The 10,048-nt window shown below is 37.4% G+C and overlaps 2 protein-coding genes across 2 annotated transcripts in view; both read right to left on the bottom strand.

The window, feature by feature from the left end:
- LOC112575001 overlaps positions 1-10,048 on the bottom strand; it is a 20,509-nt gene continuing 10,461 nt past the window's right edge. The window contains exons 6-7 of the mRNA XM_025256482.1: positions 1,084-1,188; positions 1-611 (exon numbers count right to left, since the gene is read on the bottom strand). Of these exons, the coding sequence (XP_025112267.1) occupies positions 108-611; positions 1,084-1,188 (609 nt within the window). The 3' untranslated portion in view covers positions 1-107. The remainder of the gene's footprint in view (positions 612-1,083; positions 1,189-10,048) is intronic.
- The window catches only part of LOC112575004, a 23,503-nt gene continuing 21,280 nt past the window's right edge, over positions 7,826-10,048 (bottom strand). Inside the window, exon 9 of the mRNA XM_025256485.1 lies at positions 7,826-8,957. The gene's annotated coding sequence lies outside the window, so the exon portion shown is untranslated. The remainder of the gene's footprint in view (positions 8,958-10,048) is intronic.

Raw genomic sequence — 10,048 nt, 5'->3', positions numbered from 1 at the left:
AATTTTTAAATAAGTCAAATCGACAAAGATCACACAAAAGAATATTCTCCTGCTTTAAAGAAAAATACTTAAAAGGTTTTATAAATAACTCCGAAAATATAGATTATTTAAAGTGTGTCAGGAAAATACTTTACTCTATTGCCTCTCTGAGTATAAACATTGTTGACAGGAACTGCAAGCTGTGTCGATTTAAAGTCAAACAATGTAACAAGAATCACACCTAGAGCCGCCTGGTCAAATCTGTGACACAAACTATAGCCTGATTTGTCTCTAGGACAAGCTAAGAGTTTTCTCCAGTCATCACCTGGATAAACACATCTCGGGGCAAAAGCACAGGCGACCCAAGGATCCAGTACAACTTTGCTCATCAGCGGCTCGTTCTTGACTACAAAGAAGTATGCTGCCGCCTCATAGAAGGGGGCGAGGAGACAGGCTTCAGTGTGAAAATACTGCAGCATCTCTGGCATCACGTGTCTTGGCATCATGTGGATCGCGTGTTTCATGAAAAATCCGTCGGCCATGACACGCTTGATGACGAGGCTGACATTCCCGGACTTGAAGCGGATCGAAGCATCCATCCACATCAGTATCTTGGAGTGCGGGCTGTGCGCCTGTGTGAGGTAGCGTAAGGGAGACAATAACAACCAAGACAGTAACATGCGAGCCTTACTCATGGTTAAGAGTCGAAACCACACTATTTAACAAGAGATTTTATTGAATCATACATGGACTGTAGTTTAAACAGTTTCACGAGTAGGTGATTTTAACAGTTGATAATCTATAAGCCATGCAATGAATGAAATATTTTGTTTTGTAATATTTTAAATATAACTCATCAGAACCTAATTAGTGTAACTGAGTGAAATGGCAAAAGATTTGCTGCTAACCATTGACCTCGAGAATATAAAGAACATCAGTAACAACAATTATTTTTTTAACGGCAGCTGTTATTTCTGGATTGGAGAGTCAATTACCTACATAAGCAGCAATACAAGGCTTATTTTTGTGCACACGGATAACTAAAAATAGCGATTAGTGACGTCTTAAAGGATATGTTTAAGACTGGGAGAGACAGATGCTGACCTTCACAATCACGGGCTTCCACTGGTACGTTTTGAGATTCTTGAAGACTTCAGGTAGCGACTGGAATGGGAAACTCAGCACGTGACATCTGCAGTACTTAGTGAGCTGAAAAAAAGATGTAGGATGCCTTTTAGGCAGACAGACAGTTAGATAGACAGGCTGATAGACTGATACACAAACCGGCTATGAACACTAACAAAGACAGTTTACTACACCGATCTTACCAGCGCCAAACTTTTGTTGGCGAGTCCCAGGTCATAGTAGATAAAGTTATAAGAATAGTTGGTGTTGTTGGTGAGCCAGGGAAAGACCTTTTCATGCAGCTCCCTGATGACACCCTGACTTTCTTCAAAATGATTCTCTGAGGCCGCCGTGAGGAAGACGAGGTCGGCGGGCGGCCCCCGGGCCCCCAAGGAGCTCAGCACCTCAAGATGGCGGGAGCTGACGTTGTACTGGGTGCTCACAAGACGCTGTAGTCTCGCCCTGGGCGGCAGGAAGGTCGTGTTACAAGCAGGATCCACACAGGGTCCGCCATCTGAGAGATAAACACGAGAACAAACACATCACATGATAACAGTCACAAAGGTAGGCATAGATTATTTCTCTGTGTATGAAAGTCATGTCAATAAAAATAACAATGGATGCGAAATTTGTAAAGCGCTTACTCACATCCCTTAGAGAATATTTATAGCGATTAAGAATAAAAGCGAGAGATGGGCAACATGCGAGGGGCAGGAAAACAAACAACATATGGATTACGAAAGAAGAAACAACAGTGCTGATAATGAATACAAAACAAATACAGAAAACGTACAGAGAAAGCAAGAAAAAAGTACAGAGCATCGTGATTTTGCATAAGGAAGACGAGGAGGTTAGTCACAGTAAACATAAAAAGTGTGAAAGGTGTTAAAAAGGACTATAATTATGGGAAAGGTTGTTAGGAGCAATGTTTACGGAAGAGGTGCGTTTTCAGTGCACGTTTAAAGGATTCAATAGTTTATAGGTGGCGGATATGGAAAGGAAGAGAGTTCCATTGTTTCGCTATACAATAACTAAAACTCCTGTGGCATTATGTTGTTGTTATGGTAAATAGAAGTTATGTTTTTTTAGGGATGAGACAGGCTGCACCGGTCATTTGTTTAGAAGATATCATTAAAGTTAAATAAAAATCATTTATATACAGGCATCAAATCTTCTACTTTAAATGTTAAGCATAAACTCAATGTGAGTACTATTTCTAAGATTGTCGTTTACCTCACTAAAAGCATTATATGTTTTACCATCCTAGGCATTTAAACATGAATAAATTTGACAATATAATTGTTATTAGAGTATCATTTGAGCAATAAAATATTTTATTTGTCTATCAGGGCGTCACGGAAACGTTGGTACAAGTAAACCAAGCATAATATTCTAATAATTTTATAATAATTTTATAATAATTTTATAATAATTTTATAATAATTTTATAATAATTTTACTTACAATTTTTTCTCATTCTGGGTTATCTTGATAGTAAATTAAAAGCTTACGTATGGCGGCATAGTGTACCTTGATTATCCCAAGTCCTGTTGTAAAAGTGTCCTTCGGCAGCTTTGTAAACTAAAGAAAAATTAGATTAATATTGTTATGCAAGATTGAGAATCCATGTAATCTGATTTTCTAACTACTAATTGCTGTTCGTATGTTTCCATGATTGTGTTCATACATGTGTTAGTATATCTGTGTGCTTGTGTTTGGCGGCAGGAAGGTCGTGTTACAAGCAGGATCCACACAGGGTCCGGGATCTGAGACGAACACCTGAACTAAAACATCACACGATAACTGTCACATAAGTAGGAATAGATTATTTTTCTATAAATGAAAGCCATTGTTATTAAAGTATCATTAGGGCAATAAAATATTGCACATTGTCGACACTAAACGCAACAAATTTGTAACAATTTTTGTCTGTACCTGCAAAGCAGCCATAGTCCATATACAAAGTCAAAAAGAAATTGGAAATGGATTTACATAATTTTACTTACAATATTTTCTCATTCTTGGGGATCTTGATAGTAAATTAAAAGCTTACGTATGGCGGTATAATGTACCTTTATTATTACAAGTCCTGTTGGCAAAGTGTCCTTCAGCAGCTTTGTAAACTAAAGAAAAATTAGATTAATATTGTTATTTATGCAAGATTGAGAATCCATGTAGTCTTATTTTCTAAATACTTATTGCTGTTCGTATGTTTGCATGATTGTGTGCATACATGTGTTAGTATACCTGTATGCTTGTGTTCACGTGTGTGCAGGCACCGATTACATCGGTTTATTCTACTTTCTGACTGTTTCTATACATGTGTAAATGTGTGAATACGCCGTTTTGAATACGTGCTTGAATGAATGTCTGAGTGGGCTTAAGTGTACGAGTTAAAAAATAAAACATCAGGACTAACAGAAAACAATAACGAGGTCACAAACGGGCCGGTCAGAGACAGGTCCCCAGGTCTGCCTTAGAGAATATTTATAGCGATTAAGAATAAAAGCGTCACGGGGCGTCACGGAAACGTTGGTACAAGTAAACCAAGGATAATTTTTAAATAATTTTCTAATAATTTTATGATAATTTTATAATAATTTTACTTACAATATTTTCTCATTCTGGGTTATCTTGATAGTAAATTAAAAGCTTACGTATGGCGGCATAGTGTACCTTGATTATCACAAGTCCTGTTGTAAAAGTGTCCTTCGGCAGCTTTGTAAACTAAAAAGAAATGAGATTAATATTGTTATGCAAGATTGAGAATTCATGTAATCTGATTTTCTAACTACTTATTGCTGTTCGTATGTTTGCATCATTGTGTTCATACATGTGTTAGTATATCTGTGTGCTTTTGTTTGGCGGAAGGAAGGTCGTGTTACAAGCAGGATCCACACAGGGTCCGGGATCTGAGAGACAAACACCTGAACTAACACATCACATGATCACTTTTACATAGGTAGGAATAGATTATTTCTCTATATATGAAAGTCATGTCAATAAATGTTCCCTTTTTTCAGGGAGGAGACAATCTTCACCATTCATATGTTGAGTAGATATCATTAAGTTTAGATAAAAATCATTTATACACAGGCATCAAATCTCCTACTTTAGATGTTAAGCATAAACTCAATGTGAGTACTATTTCTAAAAATGTCGTTTTCCTCACTAAAATCATTATATGTTTTACCATCCTAGTCATTTAAGCATTAATAAATTAGATAAGATAATTGTTATTAAAGTATCATTAGAGCAATAAAATATTGCAAATTGTCGACACCAAACGCAACAAATTTGTAACAATTTTTGTCTGTACCTGTAAAGCAGACATAGTCCATATACAAAGTCAAAAAGAAATCGGAAATGGATTTACATAATTTTACTTAACAATATTTTCTCATTCTTTGGGATCTTGATAGTAAATTAAAAGCTTAAGTATGGCGGCATAATGTACCTTTATTATCACAAGTCCTGTTGGCAAAGTGTCCTTCGGCAGCTTTGTAAACTAAACAAAAATTAGATTGATATTGTTATTTATGCATGATTGAGAATCCATGTAGTCTTATTTTCTAAATACTTATTGCTGTTCGTATGTTTGCATGATTGTGTGCATACATGTGTTTGTATATCTGTATGCTTGTGTTGACGTGTGTGCAGGCACCGATCACATAGGTTTATTCTACTTTCTGACTGTGTGAATGTGTGAATACACCGTTTTGAATACGTGCTTGAATGAATGTCTCAGTGGGTTTGAGTGTACGAGTTAAAAAATAAAACATCAGGACTAACAGAAAACAATAACGAGGTCACAAACGATTGTAAATGTTCATGGGTCACAAAAGTCAAAGTAGCACATTCATATTAATGATTATGACGACGATATGGGGAAGATGATTATAAGGAGGATGAGATGGATGATCGTGATAAAGATGTTATTTATCTTTTACAAAGTCACCTTTCCATCTTTGAAGATACATGCTGATTAAGTCATTGTCGTATTCCGCACTGACAATATCATCTGAAATATGTATAATATATTTACAAAATGAATAGTGCAAGGAATATACTTTCGTTTAGAGCATCTTTGGATTATTTGATTACTAAAGCGTTATTTGTTCTTGTTATGTCGTGAAATGCATTTAGACATTTTAATCGTTTAACTGATTTCAGTTTGTCATGGAATAAATGTATTTCATTGAAGGCAAAACCTGTTAGTAAAGATAGTTTAGAGCGAGGTTTGCAAAGACTGACACGTTTCAATACTTACCTTTAGTTTGTGGTGTTTGAAAAGACAACCAAGGCCGAGGAATACCTGTGTCATTAGTGTAGGTCATAAGGGCAACATATGTAATCACTAGAAGAATGAACATCAGAAACAGCTTTGTTTTTCTGTTCATCTTTGTTGCCTGAAACAAATATGATTCGCGAATCAAATATTTGGAAGATGTTTACAGTAGTTTCCCACACAGAGATAAAGCAAAAATATTTTTTGTATTTTTAAACAACTGTCACGTATAACAACGAATCCGACCGCTCTTCAGTGCAAAACAAACGACACGCACACGTGAGAACAACACAAGTACACGTTTAATGAAAAAAATAAAATTAATAAGAGAAACAAGTCTGGGAATTAAAAAAAAACCCTGTGGGTCGGGGACAGAGGTAGACATCTACGTTTACCCAGTCACATTCCCCTTTTCTCTCGCCGTCCGACCCTGAAAGGCCTTCCCTACAGGAAAGAACTACGGACTACGAACTAACTCCCAGATGAATGTCTCTTCCTCTTGGACCAATAAGTCTGGCGCCACGCCTTTCGGTTCGGCAACCCTGACGTCATTTCCGCCGACCTCAAAGTGTGACGGTGAGGATAGTGTCCCTTACACACTTGTGTGCGTCCATCACCCTGACTGAGTTTTGCGACTCACAAAGTTGTAGTTTGCCAACTGTGCAGAAGGGAGTCCAACGATCAAACAATCCACCACTCGCTGTGCTCTCAATCGCCAACAGTCCAGAGCAAAGTCGGGCTTCACAGTCCGTTGACCGCTGTGTCTACAATGGTCCACTGCCCACAGTTACATCCATTGCTCGCACAGTCCACCGTCACGACAGGAACGATGAACGGATGTCAGCACTGAGGGAGCCGAAGACAGAGGTCGGAGCTGAAAACGTTTTTCCCCTAAAAAAAATGTCGTCCTGACAGTTTTTACCTCCTTCTCTAAACAACCTCTCAAAACATTACTTTCTACAATCAGCCGTCATCGACTTCCTTCTCACCTCTGATGACCTCTCCTCTCCATTTTTTTTTTTTTCACGTGTCCCACGTAAAAAACAAAATTGCGTCACATTATAATGACGCAGCAACCCCCTCCTCCCCTCCAGAACTAAGGCTCGGGCTGAGCCAGCATGCGACACGCGACAACAACAAATATGGATGTAGTATTTTTTTTTTAAAAAAGACCTTTTCTCGCAATAGTCACCTGTTAAGAGAAATATTAAGTTCATTTTAAAATACACTGCTTCTAGCTAAACATTTATCCTATCTTATGCTTTTCTGCATCGAACAAGTAAAATAAATCAAGTGTATTTTAAAAGCGACTACTTGCTCTTTGTGTTCTTTTTGTTTTTTGCAGATGTTATCAAATGACATATGAGATCATGTTGTGCATTTTCCCATCTTGACACACACACACACACCTCTTTCTCATATGTTACCTACATGCAAAAGTTTGAGATGATACAAAGTATGTGTACAATTGCCTACACATATATCAATTAATTTTGTTTTCACATCGTGGCTACTAAAACAAGAAAACAGTTACCTTACATTTACGAACTGGTGGGATGTGGAGATCTTCAACTACCAACCTAGAAATTAATAAAATTAAAATTATATGGGGATTGTGACTAATCTGCTCATTTACATACATGTTGAGTGTTGTGCGCTGAATTCGGGGGTTTAATATGTAGTTATCATACGCACACATATATATATATGACTCGCCACGACGAAATGAGTCTTAACTCGGAAATTTAGGATATTACAACTTCCATTTTCGTTTTGATTGGACGGGTTCTGACCTTTGTTTTGAGACAAAAGTTGTTCTTATCCTCATATTGAGGGAGTTACAAAGGTTGGAAGTGTGCAAGTACGGTGGTGGCCTTATTGAGAAAAGCTGGTTTACAGATTTCCAGCAGTTCCACTAGGGTTTTCCTTACCAACGGGTGTTTGTACTTGTTTACACTGTGCTAAAGTGTGCATGATGATAACATACAGCACGCTACATCATTTGGAGTAACAACAAGTACATAGCAATGACTAGTTGTGTGACATTTAGTGCCTCGCTTGTCTAAGAGAGGAGAGTTGTAGAGTAGCCATAAAGTAAAGCTCATACTCACACTCCTAAAGAGCAAGCTCTTAGCGCTAAAGAACAAGAACAAAACATGGACAGCATACGAGGAACAGGAACACAAACAAATAATATTTGAACTACAAAAATGTACAATAATATTAACAAAGAATAAAATCAAATACAGAAAACACAAAAAACCAAATAAAAAGAACAAGAGCTGAGAGTGACATAGCAACAGGAAGGGTGTGATAAAGGTTGTTAGGAGTAATGTTTAATGAAGAGGTGCGTTTCCAGTGCACGTTTAAAGAATTCAATAGAGGGTAGGTGGCGGATATGGAAAGGGAAATAGTTCCACTGTTTCGCTGCACAATAACTAAAAATCCCGTGGCCACATGTTGTGTTTATTTTCTTTGAAAAGCTATATTACCGTTATTTCGTTTTTAAACTTAAGTAAAACCCTGTACAGAACTGATTGTTGGTCAATTCGTGTAATAGTTTAATGGCATTGCCCCTTTTATTTAAATAGTAGTACCCGCGTTATTCTAACAATCCCTGATGTCTCCATTCCCATCTTCTAAAAACAGTGCTGTTAAGAAAACAACATAGTCAATAATTATAAATAAATTAGAAGAAAAAAAAAGTGAAAATGATTGGAAAAAAAGAGGACAGGGTGTCATGTGAATAAAAAGAGAGGGTGGTGCTGATGGAATGGCAATATCAGAAGACTGGAGCAGTATATGCCTTCTTTAACGCAGGAGACCAACGGTACATTTTACTACCGTTCCCTGTTACAGGGGAGTGATATATGATGTGTGTCATTTTGGTGAGAAGTTTCCTTCATTCCACATTTAATATAAATAGCTATAATTTTATAATAGGATTTCACCTTTATTCAGTGACATTTAGAGTGATACCTTCTAAGGATGTTGACTTATGATTACTATTTCTTTTCTTGTATATTTTCTTCCCGTTTATCTTAACTCTTACATTGTAATCTTGATGGTCGAGATGTAAGACAGTCTGCTTTCCTGTTATAGTTGACAACAATGTGAAAATAATTAATTGGTATATGTGTAGGCAGCTGTACATGTACTTTGTGTGAGTAAAATCTAATCGAGTTGTGCATATGTGTGAGTGAGTGAGAGAGAGAATATGGGAATAGACAAACAATAATGTAATATTTCATTTGTATTTGCATGTGACTTCTCCCAAAGATCATCATGAAGCACAACTAAGAGTCGTGCATCTGTTAAAAAAAAAAGACAACAAGGAGCGACAAATTGGTCACAGAGCTTAAACTGTCGATTGTAACTCCGGTTGTGGAGGAAAATGCATCTTTGAAAAATATGTGGGTCGTCTCTAAGAGGGGTTCGTAATAAGTACTTAGTACAGTCTTAGTACAGAAGTTTTTCTACATTTTTAAAGTAAGAAAGTGAGTCAAATCGACGAAGATAACAGAGAAGGGAATAATTCTCCTGCTTCGGAGGATATAGTTAATAGGTTTTATAAACAAATTTCGTAATCAAGATTATTTAAGAGGTGTCAGGAAAATACTTTACTTTGTGGTCTCTCCAAATATTAATATTGTTGTCAGGAACTACAAGCTGTGACGATTTAAAGTCAAACAGTGTGACAAGAATCACACCTAGAGCCGCCTGGTCAAACCTGTGACACAAACTATAGCCTCGTTTGTATAAAGGACATGTTAAGAGTTTACTCCAGTCATCACCTGGATAAACACATCTCGGGGCAAATGCACAGGCGACCCAAGGATCCAGTACAACTTTGCTCATCAGAGGCTCGTTCTTGACCACAAAGAAGTTTGCTCCCGCCTCATAGAAGGGGGCGAGGAGACAGGCTTCAGTGTGAAAATACTGCAGCATCACTGGCATCACGTGTCTCGGCATCATGTAGTTGTTGTGTTGAATGAAAAATCCGTCGGCCATGACACGCTGGATGATGAGGCTGACATCACCGGACTTGAAGCGGACCGAAGCATCCATCCACATCAGTAGCTTGGAGTGCGGGCTGTGCGCCTGTGTGAGGTAGTGTAAGGGAGACAAACACAACCAAGACAGTAACATGCGAGCCTTACTAATGTATGAAACCATAGTATTTGACAAGGGATTTTATAGAAGCTTACATTGACTGTAGTTTATACAGTTTCACGAGTAGGTGATTTTAAAAGTTGATCATCTATAAAGCATTCAATGAATTAAATATTTTGTTATGTAATATTTTAAATATAACTCAGCAGAATCTAATTAGTGTAACTGAGTGAAATGACAAAAGATTTGCTGCTAACTATTGACCTCAAGAATATAAAGAACATCAGTAACAACAATTATCCTTTTAAACGGCAGCTGTTGTGGCTGGATTCGAGAGTCAATTACCTACATACGCAGCAATACATGGGTTATTTCCATGCACACGGATAACTACAAATAGCGATCAGTGAAGTATTAAAGGAAATGTTTAAGACTTGGAGAGACAGATACTGACCTTTATAAGCACGGGCTTCCACTGGTACGTTCTGAGATTCTTGAAGACTTCAGGTAGCGACTGGAATGGGAAACTCAGCACGTGACATC

Source organism: Pomacea canaliculata, linkage group LG11, assembly GCF_003073045.1.
Source record: "Pomacea canaliculata isolate SZHN2017 linkage group LG11, ASM307304v1, whole genome shotgun sequence".
Classification (NCBI taxonomy): Eukaryota; Metazoa; Mollusca; class Gastropoda; order Architaenioglossa; family Ampullariidae; genus Pomacea; species Pomacea canaliculata.
This window is presented reverse-complemented; position numbering and strand designations above follow the sequence as displayed.